Genomic DNA, 19,975 nt, shown 5'->3' on the forward strand with positions numbered 1-19,975 from the left:
AGCAGTGCATGCCTGTAATCCCAAAGAGGCCAAAATGAGAAGACTGCTTGAGCCCAGGAGTTCAAGACCAGCCTGGGGCAACAAAGAGAGAACTTGTTTCAAAAAAAAGACAAAAGAAAAAACAAAAGAGTCCTACCTGGAGAAAAAAAAAAAAAAAGTTTAAAAACATGCCTTCGCACACACATTATGATGTTAGTGTACAAATTAGTTTTGATTTGGAAATATCACATTGGTACCTGTAATAACTGGAGATACCCTGAGGTATCATGAAAGCAGAGGTGGGTATCATTTTTCTAGAGTTGAGACCTCATCACACTCAGCTGTGATACACCTCAACAGGTGAGTGAAACAGAAGATGTACAAGGGGCCTGAAATGAAGTCTTTAATCTGACCTACACTCCTTTCATCCCAGTGTTTCTCCAAGGCATGTGTCATCCAGATGGGAGAGGATACTGCGTCCTTGTTAACATTAAATAGAAATAGAAAACAATTCATGCTGGCAATTACCATCTCTCTCTGCCAACAGTTTACTTCCTGTCCCTACAACTTAACCACCTCCAGGTACCACCTTTTGACTTCCATCCAGCCTCCAACTCACCTGAACAGAAAAAAGCCTCATTCAAAAGAGATGAGCCCGAAGGAAAAGAGAAAGGATTAAGGAGAAAAAAAAATCATGATTTACCTTTAAAATAATGACTCATTTTATTTTTTTCTTTTAATACGTAGTTATAAATATATTTTGTCAAAATATATGATCAATATGGTCAAAACATTTGCACGTAAAGTCATAAATAAGGTCAAGGTGAATGTTTAGGGATTTTTTCCTTTTTTTTTTTTTTTTAAATAAAAGTCCAGCTATAAGGAAGCAGTCTGTGTAGTGTGTGGGTGAGTGGATGGGAACGTGTGTGTGTGTGTGTGTGGTGTGTGTGGTGTGTGTGTGTGGTGTGTATATCTGTCTATCCTCAAGGACTGCCTGATCTCAGCGGCACCCACATCCCTCTACTACCATCTCCTGATAATTTTTCAGTACCACCTTATCATACTCATCCAGGTACAGCATGGAGATGGCACTCAGTTCAGTGGGCACACAACAGGCTTTGGGGATACTGGAATTGACAGAATTGACCAGGGTCTGCACAATGGCATGGTTGGTTGAGTTGAGGTGGTCAGCCAGTGGAAAGGGGCAGTCCCCATGGCAGTAGAAGGCCTGGTAGCCTGGTGGGGCCACAATCCAGTCATTCCAGCCCACATCGCTGAAGTCCACATAGAGCGAGTGGCGCCGGCAGTTCTTATTCTTCTTCCGGGCCCGCTGTGGGTGATGCTTAGGGCTACGCTTGGCCCTCCGGCGTCGGGTCAAGGCATGGCCCCGGCCATCATGGCCAAAGGTGACCAGGAGGGGCCGGAGCTGGGCCCAATTCCCACTCCCTTGAGGTAACGATCGGCTAATCCTGACATGCTGGCCCTGGTGGGTCCGAGTCTGATGGAGGTGAGTCACCTCAATGGCTAGCCCATAGTTTGGCTGCTTCTCCCGGGTCCAGCGAAGGACCGCAGGGCTCACATCAAAAGTTTCCCACCGTGTCACATTGTGGTGGACCAGTCTCGTGTCCAGTAGTCGTGTGATGAGGTGCCCAGGCACCACTTCTGCTGGGGGCTTCATAACCTCATAAATGTTTATACGGTGGAAGCCCCTTTCCCAATCAGGGCCCTGGTCCACCTGCTCCCGGAAGAGCCGAAGCTCTGCAGAGGAGATCACCTCGTTCTCAGGGATGCTGCTGAGGTTAAAGAGGAAACGAAAAGCAGAGTTTTCACTGGTCCCTGGGATGTTCTCCAGATGTTCTAGGCACAGTTAGGAAGGAAGGGGAAAAGAAAAAGCATATGAACTTTTTTCAAAGATGGAAGAGTCAAGAGATAGCTCAGGGTTGGGCGATGAATGGTGAATTCTGCTTATGCAGGGGAAACCTACTGGGGGAAAATAAGCATAGCCCTTAATTTGAAGGAGCAGATAAGTGGGGCAGCTAACAAACCAGCAAAATGTAGCTAGCATTTCTCAAGCACCAAAGACAGAAACTATCTCCAGCCTCCTTGATATGTCTAATAATTTCTATGTGTCAACTCCTCTATGGCACCACAATCAGACTCCTCTTTTAAACCTCCCACCTTGGCTTTGTGTCCACAGTTTTCTTTACAAGTGGTTGTAAAGACAAAGAGGGGCCAACAGAGCACAGGCAGGAGGAAACATGCACACAACCACCCTCTCCCTCTTCCACTATTGAGTATGTTACTAAACATTTCCCCAGCGATCGTGGAAACACAGAGCATGCCTTGTTGATCATGTTACAGAGGGGAAAATAAATTCCAACACAGTAATGATGCTGGTGGATTAATAACTCAGATTTACTTTGGAAAAGAAACATCCGCTAGGAAACATTCAGATCGGATTACAAGGCCCCTATTGAATAAACCCGACAAACACACAGCTGTAATATTAAATTCAGTAGGTGCTTTGAAAAAAACGGGCAGAAAACCTAGCAGAAAAGGCTTTGATATAGCAAAAACACACCGCTGGGGCTAGCCCACGTCTGAGTGCTGTCATTCCCCTTCCCCTGAACACCTCCCCCTCTGTCTCCAAAAAATAAGTTCGGCGGCAGCTCTGCAAATTCTTGGAGGTAAGCAGCTCTGTTCCTCAGCCTCCTGGACTGGGGCTTTGATGTAACCCGAACTCTTCTTCCCCAGGGCTTTCACTGCCCCTCTAGCCAGCCCCACCAGCCCTCCCCCACGCAGACTGGGGGAAGAGACTGACCTTCGTGGTGGAAGCTCCTCACGGTGTTGGCCCGGCTGGCCGGGCGCTCAGGATACTCAAGACCAGTGCTGTGGATCTGCTCTTCCTCCTCCTCCCCAGACTGAAGCCGGTAAAGATCCCGCATGTAGTCCGGAATGACGGCACTCTTGCTAGGCTGCGGGCGGCGGCGCAGCCCAAACATCTGCAGAAGTGTCGCCTCGAAGTCCCGCAGGAGCTCATGGCTCTGCCCTGAGCGGCGTCCTCCCGCGTGGCCCTGAATCTCGGCGACTTTTTTCTTCCCCGTCTCAGGTATCAAACTAGCATGGCTCGCGCCTCCTAGCAGGACTTGGCATAATAAAACGACCATCAGCATTCGGTTACCAGGAATCATGGTGTCTCTGGGGAGGGGGAGGGGAGTGGAAGGTTAGAGAATAAATAAACACCAATAAATAGGGAGAAATAGAGATGTGTCTGCATATGCATTTAGGGCTAGAAATGGAGGGGCAAGATGGAAAGCAGGTCAGAAAGATCAAGTTTGTGTCTTCTCCCTCACACCACCCCCCCCCCCACCCCCACCAGCTGCAGCCATGCACGGCCTGAAAGTAAGAATTGCCCTGTAATTACTTGGTCTAACTTGTTTACAGTCAAATAACCCCAAATCAGATAGCCTCCATCCTGTTAATCTTTTTTTGTCCTAACTGCTATCTGGGCCATGATCTCAGCGTGGCTTCTTGAAGGATAAACAGTTAACATTGAGGGGGTGAAAAGGGGTGGGGGAGGGAGAATTAAAATGGCATTGCTCTCCACTTTAGACCTTCAGCTTCTCTGCCTTTTCCTCCACCCTCAGAGCCCAACTTTCACAACTTCCAGTTGGTTCAGAGCCAGAGGGAGGGAAAGTGAGAGGCAGGGGCTGGGCGAAGACAGAGGGCGACAGGGTCCAGAAGCCGAGAAGGTGGTCTGGGAGCTAACCGGGTGGCTTGAGGGCTTATTTTATTGTGGCCGATGAGTTTGAAATATTCAGCCAAAAGTGCCTGATCGTGCCCGCTCACCCCCAGGGAAGGGGTGAGAGACAATTCCGGAGAGACCTCTGTGTTTTGACAAGAGAGTGGGAACGCGCCACGGAGACACTGGGGGCTCTCCCAGACAAGTTGGGTAGGGGAAGGGAGTGGTTAGCCCTCAAGGTACAACCCCGGGCTTTCATCTCTTTAGCTCCCTCGCGCTCCCCTTTCTTGCAACGCTGAGAGGGCGAGTGCGCGCTAGCAGCACTTTAAAAGGAACCCGTACGCTTCGAGCGCCCCGGCTGCCGGGCCAAGAAGGGAGCGACAGTGCTGCCAGGGAGCAGAGTGTGGATATTGTAAAGGAGGTCCGACGGAAGGGACAGCCGGCGAGCAGGGGTGGTGAGGGCAGAGTGAATTCCGGGGAGGGGGAAGGAAGAGGTGTCTACTCACTGACAGAAAACAAGGCATATAATAACAGTCCATGATTCTTGACAGCCAATCTTGAACAAACTTGCTGGAAAGGCTCAGGGAAGCTGCAGCAGTGCGTTGCTCGGGATGGCACTACGGAATGGCTCCTAAAAGGAATATTTGAATATAATGAGACTCCAGCGCAGACAAGCTCTGTTTTTCTTCCAGCCCCTCGGAGTCACGTGAGCGCCGAGGCCCCTCCCGCGGCAGGCGGCGAAAGGGCCTGCGCGCCCTCCCCTCCTCCACAGCCCCCCGCCCCTCGCGGGCCCGCCCCTCCAGGCGAGGCCAACCTCCGCGCCCGCCGCCCGAGCCTCAGCGGTCCGGGAGGAGCTCCCGGCGGCGCTCGGCAGAGCCCTCGGCCGGTGCCCCGCGGCCGCCGCGCTCCCAGGGCTACTGGCGCAGCGCACGGAGAACCCGGTTCTCAGCGCGGTGCGTCGTGCTGGGCCCCCGCGCCAGGCCACCTGAAGCCAGAGGATTTGGGGCGCACTGAAGGGGCTGCGTCTCCCAGCTCGAACCCGGCTTAAGTGGGGCCGGGAGCGAGGTCGGGAAAGTCTGACCCGCCCAAAGCCCCACCACCGAGAGGCACTTAAAAAGGAAAGCGCAGAGGACCCTGCCCACGCGCGTGTACACACACACACACACACACACACACAAGCAAACACGAGCTCCCCGCCACTTCCTCCCCAGGGTCTCCTCAAGGCCAAATATTGCTCCCAATGACAGCCAGTCACCCCTTGGCGAACGCCTGCTAAGGCTCCGAAGAGCCGGGCCACCGATCTAGCTCCCGGCTGAAAGCAGCCGACCTTGTCACGCGCGGGGCCGGGAATGGGAGGGAGGGTGTTAGAGGGTGATCGCTGTGGGAAAGTGAGAGGGAGCGGCTGTTAGTCATTGCTCCGGGTCCATTACCGAGAATCCCCAAACCTAGTCCGCCGCTGCGTGGCCCCTCTCCCCATGCAAAGCAGACCCCCGAAGAAGCCACGCCAGGCTGAGGGACAGACGCCGGGGCTCGCAGCTCCGGGCAGATTCAGAAAGAGGCGTCGCTGCAGAAAGGACGCATCACAGTTTTCAGATCTTAATGTGGCCGAGGTTTTACAACTCCTGACCCGGCGCAGAAAGGAAATCCCACCATGTTCCCCGGAGTCGAGAAAACGGTGAACAGCTTTCGGCCTGCGCTCGACCTCTGCGTCTGCGTCTCTCTCGCCTCGGCTTCCCTTATTTTTTAAACCACCACCACACTCCTTCCCCCGCCACTTCCTTCCCCCACCCCCTTCCTCCGTTGCACCAGCAGCAGAGTCGCACGCAGCAAATACTCCTTCAAGAATTTTACCTACCTACAGCTCAAGCAGTTACTGGGATGTCCTGACTAATCGAAGATGCTGCCGCGCGCGTGGGTCGCTCAGCGCAAGGGCCTCTTCGAAAACCCGACTAGGCGCAACTCAGCGTTCAGCAGGGCCGGGCGCGCCAGGTCGTCCCCGGGGCCCGGGCCCCATGACTCCTGCCCCAAAGCCCACTCCACCCGACCTCCCTTTCCTGAGGCTGTTCCCAGTTGCTGCTTTGGGTCGCTCCGAAGCTCAAGAACTCGGGTTGCCTGCCGCCCCACTCTCCACGCACATACTTGGTTTTCTTCTTAGGGGCATTGGCAGGTAGGCTTTGAGGAAGAAAAGTAAAGGATCGAGCAGCTCAGCCCTCCCTCCCGACCGTGGATGCCCGGAGTCAACCAACACCTCAGGTCCGGGTGCGGAGGCCGCGGGCGCCCCTGCGCGACCGTCCGCACCCGGCAAGAGCCGCGCGGCTTTCGCCTTTGCTGGTCCCGCGCCACCGCTGGGGCGGGCTGCGAAAGGGTTGGGAAGAGCAAAGGGTTTTTTTGTTTTGTTTTGAGACGCAGAAGCCCTTTAAAAGCCCGGCGAGGAGAGGTCCAGAAGTAGAGAAAGCAGACGGAGGCAAGCTGTGCCCGCGGGGCAAAGGGACAGTAGAAGGGGCGGGCGCCCGGGTTCCCCGGAAAACCCTCGGCCCCAAGGAATCTCCTGGGGCGGGAGAGCGCGGTTCTAAAACCGAGAGGATAGGAAGGGGAAGGGGGAGTTGTGTTTCAATTTCGGATTCACCAGGATTCATCTCTAGTCACATTTTTCTTCTCAAATTTTTAAATCGAAAAGATAAAAGCCAAAAGAACTTTCATCCCCAGAGCTTTTTATTGGGGGAAAGGAATGTAACTCGGGGTGGTTGTCCTTCACTTCCCTACCCGAATCTTCTCCTAATGCCGAAATGTGTTTACAGGTAGCCTCAGTTTACCAAGTACGTATCTTTTGAGGGTTTAACCTCTCACAAAGCCTTCAACTCACAAACCGCGATCCTTGGAAACCATCCTCCAAAGCAGTGCTTAGGAGGCGTCTAAGGCCCCCGGACCAACTCCCGCTGGAAGAAGCCTGCAGGGACTCGGGAATCACGGGAACCTTTCCCGTCGGTTCCGGGCCTGGAGGGCCAGGAAGAGCCGCGCGTCCGCCTTTCTTCCCGCCAGGAACTCCTCATAGGACACGACACCGCAGGAACAAGCGTTCTGGGAGCCCCTGGGATCTTGGCTGTCGTCTCTAGGGACCCTACACCGTGAAATGATAGAGGCGAGGTTCCTTGGGTTCCGCAAGTCGACGAAAATAGCTCGTGGAGAAGGCGCGTCCTGCAACTGCAGTTCGCAAGCTCTCAGGGCGCCCCGCCAGCTGGGGGCCAGATTGGGTGACACTCCCCTCGACGCAGCCTCCAGAGCGGCGCGCACTCTCCAGAGGCCAGCAGGACTGCCCTCTCTACCGCAGAACCTGCTCCATTTAGGTGTTCTCTCCCCATCTCGCCGTCGCTCTGCCCCCTCACTCTCTCCGGACCTCAGAGCCGGTTCTCTCCTTCCTCCTCCCGCGCTTTCCGTCCGGGGATCGCAACCTCCAGCCCGTGGGCAACGCGTTCAGCCCAAGACCCCACAGTTTTTCCCAACGACCCCCTACCAAGGGCTTCTCTTGTTTCTGCTCTCCTACCCAGCACTTCCCAAAGGTGAGAATCTCCCAGGGACTGCTGGACAGAGAAGGCCTGGGCAGGGGCAGTAGCCGATATTTAAAGGTCTTTCAGCGCCAGCATCCCCACCTCCAGCACCACTATTGGAAAATAATTAGGCCACCTTTTGCCTCGGTCACAGCCTGTGACCAGCTTCTTCCCCCCAAGGAGGCTCCTAGACCCCCTCTGCCTGTCTCCCCTCACCAGGTAGCCTTGCTCACCATAGGTCCCTGCAGTAGCGGGCTCGCCAGCAGCAGCTCCTGGGGACCTCTGAACGGTTGCAGTGAACCTGGGCGAGGGCCGGGGACTGGGGCGCTGCAGGCTCGAGATAGCTTGGACGGGAATCCCATCGGGGAGACAGGCTAGATACTCAGCTGGAGCAGCAGCGGCGTCTCAGGCTCGCGTCCCTCAGCTCGGATGCCACACTCACCTAGCTTCCGGGCCGGGCTCCGCGCTCCTTCCCTCCCTCCCTCCTCCTCTGCCTTCTCGCATCTTCCTTCCTCCTCTTTCCCTCCCTCGCTTTCTTTCTTTCCTTCCTCCTCCTCTTCCCCGGCGGCCCCTCCCTTCTTCCCTCCTCCCTCGCTCGCCTCCCTTTCTGGGGATGGGAGCCCCGCCCACATCCTCCCCTCCAGCCGCCCGACCTCGCCTAGCAGGCCCGGGTCCCGGAAGCCCAGGCAGCGCCCGAGTCCGCAGCTGCCGTCGGAGCTGGGACGCCGCTGCCTCCAGCTCTGGGAAGCGGCTGGGGCTCACCTGGGGACCACGTGCGGAGGTACTAGAAAGCATGCACCGACTAGTCGCCGTACCTTCCAAAAATACCCATGGGAGTCTGGGCTTCCCTGAGTTTAGTGTAACTGCTGCCCAAACTGATGATTAAAACACTGAGTAATCACCATTTACCCTGAGTAATTAGAGATAATGAAACACCTCCAAAATCAGGTTATGGAGAAAGGAGCTGTTGGATCGGTTTAAAAGGTGGCCTTCCATAAACTGTTAAAAGATTTCCAAACGTTGAGAAACAGGCTGTGTGCAGAACTGTGTGCCAGAGAGAGATACCTCTTGGGCTGTTAAAAGGTGAATTTCCTTCCAAAACATTCTTAAAGTGCGTTTTGTGGAACACCTTGGTGATGACCCTGAGGTAGACCCCAGTAAACGAGCTCACTTCCCTCCTCCCCCCAAGGCCTAAAGACAGAGGTGGCCTGCAGACAGGCTGGGGCCACGTTTTTTACAGTTAGAAAAATCTGTTTCTAGCTCAGAAGCCGTCTTAAGAACCGACACAGCAGTTATTTTTGTTGGTGTTATGGTTGTTGTTGATTTTTTTGTTCATTTTTGGTGTACCTTAGAGTCCTGACACTCTGTCTTTCCAAGGAGATAACCACAGAAGCAGTAACCTTTTAGGCCACAGGGAGACAAGAAAAGATGCCCCTTGGTCTGTTTTTAAAGGAAGAGGGGAGATGAGGAATTGGCCCTTTCATATAAAAACATTTTAGTAATCATATTAGCAGGGAGGTGGAATGTGGTGGCTTTTAAATCTTCCCAAACAGGAACTAATTTCACACACTGCCTCTGATGGAGCTGTGAGGGAGCTATCAGCCTCATCTCTCTGTTTTACAAACAAGGAAAGGAAGGACTACCAGGTTAAAGGGACTTGCCCAGATCTCTGAAGTAAATCACAGCCTCTGCTCCAGAGCTAATGCTTCAGGGAGGGGTTGAGGCTCATAGCCTGAGCTCCAGGTAGCCAGAGGAGTGCTGGAAGACTGAGCATTTCCTGTCCTGGATTTCTTTCCCTGGGACAGACATGACACTTTACTGTCTCTGCAAAGCATTTAGGTCTTTACTTAAACAGATATTGGCCCTGGGTGGCGCATCTATAAAAACTTTACGTTTATACACCTTCGATATTTAAAAAACAAGAACTACTTCCTGTGTGGAACACAGATTACAAAGGGTGGGAAATATCTGAGATCAGAGAAGCAACTGTCAGAGCAAGGCCAAGACATCCTGCCATCTTTTCCATCTATTAGACCTAGGTCTTTTGGCCTAATAATGCACCCAACAACAGAAACAAGCTGTATGGCTTTGGGCAAGTCTTTTCATTCCTATGAGTCTCAGTTTTCTCATCTGCAGAATGAAAGGATTGGGCCAGATCATCTGCATGCTCCCTTTATATTTGAAAATGATTTGATTATTTAATTGTAATTTTAGCCAAAGTCCGTCTTCCTTCATTTTAAATCACTCCTGAGTTCACTTTCTCTAAGAACCACTGATTAAAACAGGGCAGGGCAATAACACCACCCCAAAAGGAGGACAAAATATACCTGTAGCTTCCAAATAGTCAAAATCACAATTAATTATTAAAAATAATAACAGAAAATTAAAACTCCATTAAATAGTTACCTAATGTTCCTCCTGCAGCATCAGGCATTGTGCTCCTTTAGCATGGTACCTGAAGTCAGGACAGATTAAATGCTCACTGAGCCCCTAAATCAATCACTGTTGTTTTAATCATTAACGAAATGTGGTTCTTAATATTTAAACTCAGAAACAACAGTGATATGCTGTACTTAAAGGCAGGACTTTATTTTATTTTAAAGCACCAATGTCATTTCGGGGTTTTTTTAATTCCGAAGGTTTTTGAATGACAACTATTGTCTCATTTTGCTGCAGCCCAGACACTAAAGTGGCCACTGATTGGCCCATCCATGAGTCTGTGACACTCACAGTCCAGGAGTTTCCAATTAAGCTACCCGACATACCATGTTTAGACCCCTGATATGAATCTTCAGATATATGATGAGAGAACTCAGCTTTAGTTCTCTTGGGACAGCTTTATTTCTCTCCCCACATTTTAGATGGGTGCAAGCCATCTGTTATCAACTGCTTTTACCCACTCCTCCTTTTTCCCCCGTTACTCATGCCAAAGAACAAATTACTTGTTGGTTAGAGAGCTAAATCAACCACAGCCTAGTGATCAGAGTTCGTGAGAAGAATCAGTTTAGTTATTTTCCGTATCTCAAACTTACCTGTGAATTTTCATGTTTTTATAGAACATGGTAGATAGACCAAATGAAACTGTACCCTTAAAGCACATTGATGGAGAGGAGAAACCCACCATAATTCAGGAGCAACTATTGTTCCTATGCTGCTACTACTCAGTGAAGGGCATTCCTTTGTTGGGCTTTTCCTGGAGAACATCAAGAAAGAGTAGCTGGTCAACACCCTGTCTGCGAACCCTTGGGACAGCCTTTTTCAAAGCATGTTCTTGGGACTATAAGCCTCAGAGTAGGGTGGGGGTGCAGATGAAATGCAGACTTCCTGGTCCTGCCCCAGATCTGGACCCAGAAATCTGTATATTTCACAAGGTTCTCTGGTCATTCTGAGCACACTAAAGCTTGAGAGCTACTGTTTTAAAAGTTATTTTGTTTCCATTTTCTATGCTGATAAGTACCATTAAAAGGCTGATACCAAGACATTATTAAACAGGCAAAGAATATGCTTGGCTTGAGCTTTATAAACTGTTAAATATGGCAATTATAGTATCACTATGCCCTGAACACACCAAATAGGTCTATGCAAGTGAAAAGATAATCCTATAGATACAGTAGCCCTTAATTCCCCATCCCCAATTAAGAACCACATCAGGTCTTCAAACCGTCTGCCAATTAGGTGTCTGGTGAAGCTACGGAAGGAATTCCCAGAATCACTGCTAAGTTTTGAGAAGCAGTAAGATAGATCAATTGGAATTGGAATTGGAATTGGAATTGGAATTGGAAGTGGTCTCTGAAATTGGCTACAAATTTAGTTTTCCTCTTATTAATATTTATCATATCTTATATATTTGCCCTATATATCTCTAGCCCTTACAACAACCCTTATAAAATCCCTGTCCTACAGATGAGAATCTGAAGTTTAGAGACGTTATGTAAGTTGCTCAAGGTCACAAAGCTAGAAAGTGGTGGACCCCAAGTCCAAACCATGTCAGTCTGTCTCCTCTCCCTGGGCAAGTGAGGGGTATTGTGGATGGATCCCCGAGGCTTATCCTGGAAGCTTTCCCCAGGCCAAGGCACCAGCTGCTGCTCCATCCTGGCAGCATGCTATTACCAGGAATTTCAGGATATCTTCCCAAGTTCTTAGATAACAAAACAAAATCAAGACCTAGAAGTTTGTTTCTTCCTGACGTTACTATATAAGCCCGCCTTAGGGCAAGACTTTTATGTGACCTTTCCTGAGAAAAAGCTTATGATCTTGAGAAAGGAGCTCATTATCTCTGCTGGGTCCAAGTTTCCTCACTGTAAAATGTGGAGCTTGAACAGGGTCCTCACAGGTCTTTTCAGGCTCTGGAATACAGAGACAATATATCCTGGTAGTTAAAATCACAGTCAAATTGCTTAATCTCCAATGTCCACTCATTATGCTTTGTCTATATAGATCTGACCCGTGAACATAGCTGTGCCAAGATAACTACTCACTGTCCAAATCATACCTGCTCTGAGCAATTAGTTTTTACTAATAGGCTGAGACTGAATGACATGTCCAAAAAGCATTTTCCGTCTGATTTTGCGGATTCCTAACACCTCTAACTTTTAAGAATTTTTTTTCCTGTCCCTCAAGCTAAAACATAAACTCATTTTCTTTTTTCTGGTCTAAAGATGAACTTTTAACCCAATTGCACAAGTTGTTCCTTCTCTAAACATTTAATATTGTTGCCAACCTTTGATATGCCTCATTCAAAGTAAATAATACTGGATGCTGATATTTTCTCATGACAAAAAGAAAATCCAATACTATTTCAGTTCCCTATGTTTTAAGTTGCTGCCTTGCTACTTTCTGGAATATGGTCCTTTCTATAAAAACCCTTCAATATTAACATCCAAGCCAGGCGCGGTGGCTCACACCTGTAATCCCAGCACTTTGGGAGGCCAAGGCAGGTGGATACCGAGGTCAGGAGATCGAGACCATCCTGGCTAACATGGTGAAAACCCATCTTTACTAAAAATATAAAAAATTAGCCGGGCGTGGTGGCAGGCGCCTGTAGTCCCAGCTACTCGGAAGGCTGAGGCAGGAGAATGGCGTTAACCCAGGAGGCGGAGCTTGCAGTGAGCTGAGATCACGCCACTGCACTCCAGCCTGGGCGACAGAGTGAGACTCTGTCTCAAAAACAACAAACAAACAAACAAACAAACAAACAAACAAACAAAAATCCAAAATGGACAGAGACTTCTAAATGAACCCCCAGTGATATCAGACAGATGAAAAGACTGTTTTTATGTCATAACATGTTTAACGTGGATGGCAGACAGGGCATGGATATGAAAAGTCTTTTCTAAGGAATGATCAGGATGGGATTGGCATGCAATGACAGATATCTGGGTTTTGACTATTCTCAGCTTCCTCTCCTAAAAAAATAGTCGACTGCACTCATTTAATTCTACAACAGGGATGCTCTTTGAAAATAAATTATTTTAGAGGATATAAAAAAGATTAAACCTTGAAATTTCTTTGTTTTGTGCTCATACATCCTTCTCCTTCTCTTTTTCTGACCCCAGTGTGTGGGAACAGTGTAACCTGAACAAGAACGTAGTGTCTATAGGATGAGTGACACTTGGAAGCAGAGGCAGAGTGCTACATGGACACCTGACTGTATCAAATGGTTATTGTGTTTTCTCAATCAGACGCCAATTGCGGAATACCAGCTGATATTCTACCCTCAATTCATGCTAAAAGCTTTCTAGTCTTTCTCAAGGAAACCTGTCCAAAGGGATATGTGATCCAAGGAATTATTATTGTATAAGTAAAACGTGGATGTTTTTACTAATAGTTCACATATTTCACAGCCCTTTGGTAGAGAGCCTTTTTCGTTAATGTTCTGTTCAAGAATAATTGCATAGTATTTATAATCCTCTCAGGGATTAAGTATAGATGTAATACACAACTCAAAGATGCTTGTTGATGTTCACTTTGTAAAAATTCATCAAGTTGTATACTTGATATTTGTGGACTTTCTGTGTTATATATTTTTGAATTAAATACTTATAGGAACTATGCTTTTGAAATGATTTTTTTTAAGTTATTTTCTTTGACCATTAGTTGAAGCCCACTAGCAACACACAATGTTTGGAGCCAAATGGTTAGGCAGGGCAAAACCAGGGGGAGCCTAATCTTTGGTCCTCTGGTGGCCACAGCACCTGAGAAACTGAACTGTGGCTTCAGGAAATCCACTCTGGGGCCACAGAAGAAAGAACAGTTGTACCAACCAAGGCCTGGCCTCTGGGGACCAGTACAGCCCATAGTAGAAGGCAAGATGTCTGACACAATCCTGGCACGTTCCTTAAACTCTTGGGAGGGCTGGTAACCACTGGACCAGAACAGAAGCTCCTGGAGGCATCTGAGACTTGTGCTCAGCTCTTTCCTTCCTTGGCTTCTCTTGCTAAGAAGCTCAGACTGGCACTGCAAACCATCAATCTCTGGGGCGAAATGGCAAGGTCATCAGATATGCATTTCTTAGGATAGAAATGCAGGAAGGTAAAACTTCATCCAAAACAGATAACAGTTTAAGAGAAAGATATGGGCTCCACCCCCAAATTCTGGGAGCCCTGGGCTTAGGAGATGGGCTGGGGAAAGGATTGTGATAGAGAAAATGGGACTCCCAAGTGACTGTCTTGGTCCCTCACCACAGCTGAATCCCAGCTTTGATGCAGAGAGATGGAGCTAAGTGCATGTGGCCGGACTTTGGCCCTTTTCAGAATCTTGCACCCACAGAGCCAGGCTCGGAGATTGTGCAAACTCAGTTTCAAGGAGTCAGAGAAATCAAGACAGGTGTTGAGAGCCTGGGCTGCAAGTAAAGTATGAGGTGAAGGGTTGAAGGAGGGAGTCCTGCTCTTGAGGAGCAGCCCAGATGGACACTCCGCTCACCTCCTCCAGGCAGAAGAACAAGGTGTGCACGCGGGGAAGTTCGGAGTCCCGCCTTGTCTTTCTAGACTGCAGCTGCGCCAACATGCTGGGGACACGAGGCTCACCAGCCCCAGTACCTCCCCACCCCTCCCCGAGCCAGCTAAGCAGGACAACTTTCCAGCTCCTTATCCGCATTCCCTCCCTGATCAGGGGCAGACTGTACTTCCCCGATGTCCGATGTCCGCTAACGTAAAGAAACGTCCGCGTGCTCCGCTGATACCCCAGGGCCACCGGAGGAGAGCAGTGGGGTGTGAGAACTAGGCTGTGTCCAGTGGCTGGTGGTGGGGGGAGCGGCTACTGCGCCTTCCCCTTGGGCACTCCTCTCGGGTCCCTGAGGCGACGCCCTAGTAAGCCTCCACGCACGTCAGCGAAGGGTGGGTGGAGGGTCACCCTGACCGCGCCCCACAGCTGGGTCCCGCGCTCTGCCCACCGCCACACCACCTTCACCGCGCGATCTCGGCACTCCCGCCTTTCTCTTGCCCTCGTTATTTTTAGTTCGGCTGCTGCACCTCCCTGCCTGCAACAGCTCGCCCCACTCTCAGACTCGTTTTGCAGGATTTGTGCCCCTGGTGGCTAACCTGATCCACACTTGAATAAACAGCGAGCGCCCGGGCAACCTGGGCGAGCCACGCGCGCGGAATTTGCATCCATCCGCACGATAGGTTCCTGAGACGCTAAGCGTTCTCGCCTACCAGAACTTGGAAACAATGGACCATCCCCGGAATGAATGAATGAAATTTTTAAAACGAAAGGGACAGGAGGTCTTAACGCCCTGGCAGCGGCAGAGCGGCTCCTGGGACAATTTTGTCCCTGCTCCCTGACGTTCTCTCCGTGAAGCCTAAGGGGACGCCGGGGCAACAGGGTACAGAAGCCCCGATGATAGTGGCAGAAAATTAAATTTGGATAGTATTTGTTAAGCTTGCTTTCCTAGCTAGCTGCCCCCTCCACTACCATTTCCATCTTAAGACAGGCTTTCCAGGTGGCAGAGGATGGCTTTTCTGATCAGTTAGGAAAAAGAGCGTGTTCCCCCAATGTCTGAGTCTGTGTGATGGGCTGTTTCCACTTGCCAAGCCCAGCGGTGGTACCTGCAAGCTTATGCGATAGTAGCAAAGTGAGATTTATAAGGCCTGGAGGAGGTGTGAGTTTGCCAGAGGCCGCTTCAGATAGTCAGTGCCTGGTGGGTTAGTGAATCATTGCAGAACAACCTCAAGGGCTCCAGCCTTCCTGCAAGCCTGTCAAACAAAAAGACAACATAACAGAGTTTCCTTTATTCAGCATAAAGGGATGGCTGGCTAGCTGTTGAAGCTTTTCCCTCAGAATTCTGATTTTTATTCTGAAAATCTGAGTTTTGTTTCTTGTTCACCTCCAACAAGTTAGGATGTCAACTACAGATGACAGGTAAACATGCCTCCAAATGTGCTGTGGCACTCTGTCACATGACTAGTTCTACAGCTAAAACCCAAGGAGTTTGGATGATCCAGTTTATTTCCCCAGTTTTAGACGAAATTCAGATAGAAAAAATGGGGACAAAACCCAGGTGATTAAGGGACTAAGATTCTCAAGGGGTAAACAAAAGTGATTGTTGGCTTTGTTTGTTGTATTTAAGTTAAATGTTAATCTTTTTATGTTAGAGATTCTTAGGCCTGCCGCTTGGCTTCATTAAGAATCCCTGGATGGATTTTAGGGGATCTGTGAAAATCCCGACATTTATGCAGATAATTTTTGATGTAAATGTGAAAGTGCTTGGGGGATGCATAACTTCATCTAGGTTTCCATGTGCTAAATCTTTTCTATTAGGATATGTCTCCAAGTTGCACTCATAAAAAACTTTGATCCAGTGGTACATAGCTTTCACACTCAACAGCAAAATGTCCTTAACTTACCACTGAGACAACAGAAACTCCACTCTGTTAAGAGCCAACAGTCACAGGGGAAAGGACCCTGGCACAATTGTGACCTGGAGCCTAAGTCCCTGCTCTGCCCCATGTTAACTGTACCCACCAGTTACCCACTGAAGACTCTTGTGACTTAACGTGAGGATCAAACACTGGAGTGTACGTGAAACCAATTTACAGATCACAAAATACATGGCTAGTGGCATTTATGAAAATAAATGCTGATGGGTTTCCACATGCTAGTGATAATTAAATGAACAATTATGTGAATAATTGTAATTACATGAATATTTGCATATTTTCTTCAACCATATACTTATAAGGAAAATCAACATACTTCGGATTCCTGACCATTGTTAGTCATATTCATGTTTCATTATCTCATTTAATTCCCCAGAAAAACTCCTTACGGTTTATATACTACAGTTATCAACACACATCACCCCATCCCCATCACCGCCACCACCAACTTTCTTTTAGCATTTGAGGAAAGAAGTGTAGAGAGGTTAAGTAATTTGCCTAAGGCCACCCAGCTAACAAACACCAGGTTTCGACTTCAGATAAAGTTCCCATTTACAAGAGGGGAATACTAGAAAAAGGGCATATTTTGTACAGATTTAGGTAAATTTAATTCCTTGTGCATTTTGTGCAAAAGTACAGGAGTTTTAAATAGAGCAGCCACACTTGAGATGGTCAGTCTTCTCATATAGTCTTTGCTGGAAAACTGTCCTTAACCCATTTATTTCCCCCCTTTGATTTCCTCCACAGTTCAGATTCACTAGCGTCTTAATAAAAATGTGTACACATTGTTCCTTATTAGTGGCATCTAGCTTCTTTAACTAATTAGGCAGCCTTAGAAGGGAAAGAGCATCTCTGTCCCCCACTTCTACAACTTTTTCCAGTAACCCTTTGAACTAAGAAGCATCATCTATGGCAGCCAATAGATGCCAAACTGAAACCACCAAATGGCTGAATATCTCAAAGTTAACTCAAAGTTAATTAGCAAGGACATATCTCTTTTGTCTATAGCACCCAGTCATGAAGCTAATGAAGACAAAACAGACACATTTCGTGGCTTCCTGAATTATAGGGAAATTAGGAAAACTACCATGAACTCTGATCTACTTTCTTTTAAATTATTTCTTATGCTTTCAGCACTGGCATGTGGGTTTGTTCAACAGACAGTCCTCCTATTTTGTTTCTCTTTAGCATAAAATCCTTAATAGCAAACTGTACGCTATGTAGTTTGTGGATGTCCCAGAGAACAGAAAGACATCTATTCTTGATCTTTAATTATGTTTTAATTATATCTTGAGAACCAGTATCACAAAAAATGAGTTGCTGGAGGTCAAGACCCAAAAGCAAAAGCAAAACAAACAAACAAACAAACAAACAAACAAACAAAACATTATGGATTATAGTAGGTGCATTGCTAAAAAAAAAAAAATTATGAATGATGGTGTGATGGTGTGCTCCTGTACAGCACTCAGATTGCTGGAATAACAGACAAAAGCATCTTCTTAGTAACATTTTGATACTTAAACAAGGAGGAATTGATGAAATGATTTGTTAAAGTGCTTTAGCCACTGCGGTGTGGTTTTGTAAAATATAAACTTGAAGTCAGGTAGCTGGGAAATTTTGCAAAAACAAAACAACCCATATTTTGAGGCTTGTCTTCTTGGGAATTCATCAGCTTTCTTTGTTGAGCTTTTCTGGTTCAGGCATCCCATATCCATCCCATTCAGAGCAGTATATAAATGACAGTGAGTATCAAGGAATAGAAAATCAGCCATGATTTATTAGGAATTCTCATGGCATTACTACATCTCCCTTTCACTCATAGGACCAGGAACTTTGGTGTCCAGAATATTAGTGATCCTTATACTCAATCCTCTCATTTGACAGATGAGACTGAGACCCACAAATATCAAGCTATAATTTCCCACCTATTACTGGTAGAGTGTGGCAGACTGTATTTTTCAAAGCTGGCTGCAACAGTATCTTCCATTCCACATGCTCTTGAATGTGACTTCTGACACTCTTCCCACTGAGACATAGGGGTCTATCTTTTCTCTCTCCTTTTTTTTTCTTTTTGTTGTTGTTGTTGTTGAGACAGAGTCTTGCTCTGTCGCCCAGGCTGGAGTGCAGTGGCACAATCTTGGCTCACTGCAACCTCCACCTCCCAGGTTCAAGCGATTCTCCTGCCTCAGCCTCCCAAGCAGCTGGGATTACAGGCACCTGCCACCACGCCTGGCTAATTTTTGTATTTTTAGTAGAGATGGGGTTTCACCATGTTGGCCAGGCTGGTCTGGAACTCCTGACCTCAAGTGATCCACCTGCCTTGGTCTCCCAAAATGCTGGGATTACAGGCGTGAGCCACTGCGCCTGGCCTTGTTTTCTCCTTTTGAATCTGTGTTTCTGTAGCCTAGATGCTGTAACAAATTCCAAGTCTTAGTGGCTTAAAATATCATAAATCTGTTACAATTCTGGAGGTCAGAATTCTAAAATAGGTCTTACTTGGATAAAATCAAGATGTGAGCAGGGCTGCATCTTTTCTGGAGGCTCTAGGGTGCATCTGTTTTCTTGCCTTTTCCACTTTCTAGAGGCTGCCTGCATTCCTTGGCTCATGGCCAGCATCACTCTGCCCTCTGCTTCTGCATCACATCTCCTTCTCTGACTCTGACCCTCCGGGCTCCCGATTGTAAGGATCCTTGTGATTACATTGTGGCCACCTGGATAATCCAGGATAATCTCCCTGTCTCAAGGTCTTTAACTCAGTCAGGTCTGAAAAGTCCAGGTAAGGTAACATATTCACAGGTTTGGAGATTAGGATGTGGACATTTTAGAGGGCTAGTATTATGCCTAACACACTGGGTAAGCTTATGGCTACAGAAGAACCCATGCTATATAACATCCAAGACTACGTCATGAAAGTGACGGTGCTTCCAATTGGTTGCCTTAAATCACTCACTTTTAGAACCCAGGTGCTCTGCCATACAGGGAATGAAACAAAGGCATTGCCATCTTTGAATTTACATGCAAAAAGGGGAGACAAGTGGCAATCAAATAGAGAAACATGTAATATAACATTAGGTGGTGTTGGGCCGGGCGCGGTGGCTCACGTCTATAATCCCAGCACTTTGGGAGGCCAAGGCGGGTGGATCACGAGGTCAGAAGATAGAGACCATCCTGGCTAACACGGTGAAACCCCGTCTCTACTAAAAATACAAAAAATTAGCCGGGCGTGGCGGCAGGCGCCTGCAGTCCCAGCAACTCGGGAGGCTGAGGCAGGAGAATGGCGTGAACCCGGGAGGCGGAGCTTGCAGTGAGCGGAGATAACGCCACTGCACTCCAGCCTGGGCGACAGAGCGACTCCGTCTCAGAAAAAAAAAAAAATTAGGTGGTGTTGGACCAATATTTCTCCTTTTATCATTTAAGAAAAGTGGAAAGAATTACAAAAGAATTACAAAAATTGCATACAGACTTCCATGGGGCCTGATTTGTATATTTACCACAAAATCTAATTTAATCAAAAGAAACAGCTTACAATCCTCATCTACAGATTGGATTTGAGTGTACTGTAACTGCACCAATAGCTTTGGGAAATCTGAGTGTTTCAGTTGTTTGGTGCTTCATAATAAACAATCCCAAAACAGAGTAGCTTAAAAATCACAATTTATTATCACCTCTCATGTTTCTCTAGATTGACTGGGCTCAGCTGGGCACTTCCTGCTTGGGTGGGGTTTCTTTCGGTTGCAGTCAGATGGTGGCTGTAGCAAAAGACATCTGAAGGCTCAACTGGGCCAGATGTTCAAGATGGCTTCTTCTCTCATGTGTTTGGCCCCTCATCTGGA

At 48.1% G+C, this 19,975-nt stretch overlaps 2 protein-coding genes across 7 annotated transcripts; one reads left to right on the top strand and one right to left on the bottom strand.

Annotated features, from left to right (window-relative positions):
• Window positions 1–683: 683 nt before the first annotated feature.
• On the bottom strand, window positions 684–7,875 carry BMP4 (bone morphogenetic protein 4). Of its 6 annotated transcripts, none has more exons than XM_004055189.5 (4): window positions 7,500–7,875; window positions 4,228–4,352; window positions 2,801–3,177; window positions 684–1,836 (listed from the first exon to the last, which is right to left on the bottom strand). In XM_004055189.5, the coding sequence occupies exons 3-4, from the start codon at window positions 3,168–3,170 to the stop codon at window positions 980–982; spliced, it is 1,227 nt and encodes a 408-aa protein (XP_004055237.1). In that variant the 5' UTR covers window positions 3,171–3,177; window positions 4,228–4,352; window positions 7,500–7,875; the 3' UTR covers window positions 684–979. The 6 variants fall into 6 exon arrangements, with proteins under 6 accessions (XP_004055237.1, XP_004055236.1, XP_030857866.1 ...); XM_004055188.4 differs by having other exon boundaries at window positions 7,709–7,841; XM_031002006.3 differs by having other exon boundaries at window positions 2,801–3,124; window positions 7,709–7,785.
• On the top strand, window positions 6,520–13,316 carry LOC134757124 (uncharacterized). Its single transcript, XM_063697848.1, has 2 exons — window positions 6,520–7,278; window positions 12,822–13,316. Exons 1-2 carry the CDS (start codon window positions 6,852–6,854, stop codon window positions 12,842–12,844), a joined length of 450 nt encoding a protein of 149 aa, XP_063553918.1. The 5' UTR covers window positions 6,520–6,851; the 3' UTR covers window positions 12,845–13,316.
• The last annotated feature ends 6,659 nt before the right edge of the window (window positions 13,317–19,975 follow it).

This window comes from Gorilla gorilla, chromosome 15 (assembly GCF_029281585.2).
Source record: "Gorilla gorilla gorilla isolate KB3781 chromosome 15, NHGRI_mGorGor1-v2.1_pri, whole genome shotgun sequence".
NCBI classification, from domain to species: Eukaryota; Metazoa; Chordata; class Mammalia; order Primates; family Hominidae; genus Gorilla; species Gorilla gorilla.

What these genes read in the sequence shown, in the direction of transcription:
- LOC134757124 (XM_063697848.1), top strand. Translation starts at nt 6,852, where the DNA reads ATGATAGAGGCGAGGTTCCTTGGGTTCCGCAAGTCGACGAAAATAGCT. An exon ending in CTACCCAGCACTTCCCAAAG is followed by an intron (nt 7,279 to 12,821) that starts GTGAGAATCTCC and finishes TTCTGACCCCAG; the next exon opens with TGTGTGGGAACAGTGTAACC.
- BMP4 (XM_031002006.3), bottom strand. Translation starts at nt 7,770, where the DNA reads ATGCGAGAAGGCAGAGGAGGAGGGAGGGAGGGAAGGAGCGCGGAGCCC. An exon ending in GAGCCCGGCCCGGAAGCTAG is followed by an intron (nt 4,353 to 7,708) that starts GTGAGTGTGGCA and finishes TATTCCTTTTAG; the next exon opens with GAGCCATTCCGTAGTGCCAT. An exon ending in ATATGCCTTGTTTTCTGTCA is followed by an intron (nt 3,125 to 4,227) that starts GTGAGTAGACAC and finishes TATTATGCCAAG; the next exon opens with TCCTGCTAGGAGGCGCGAGC.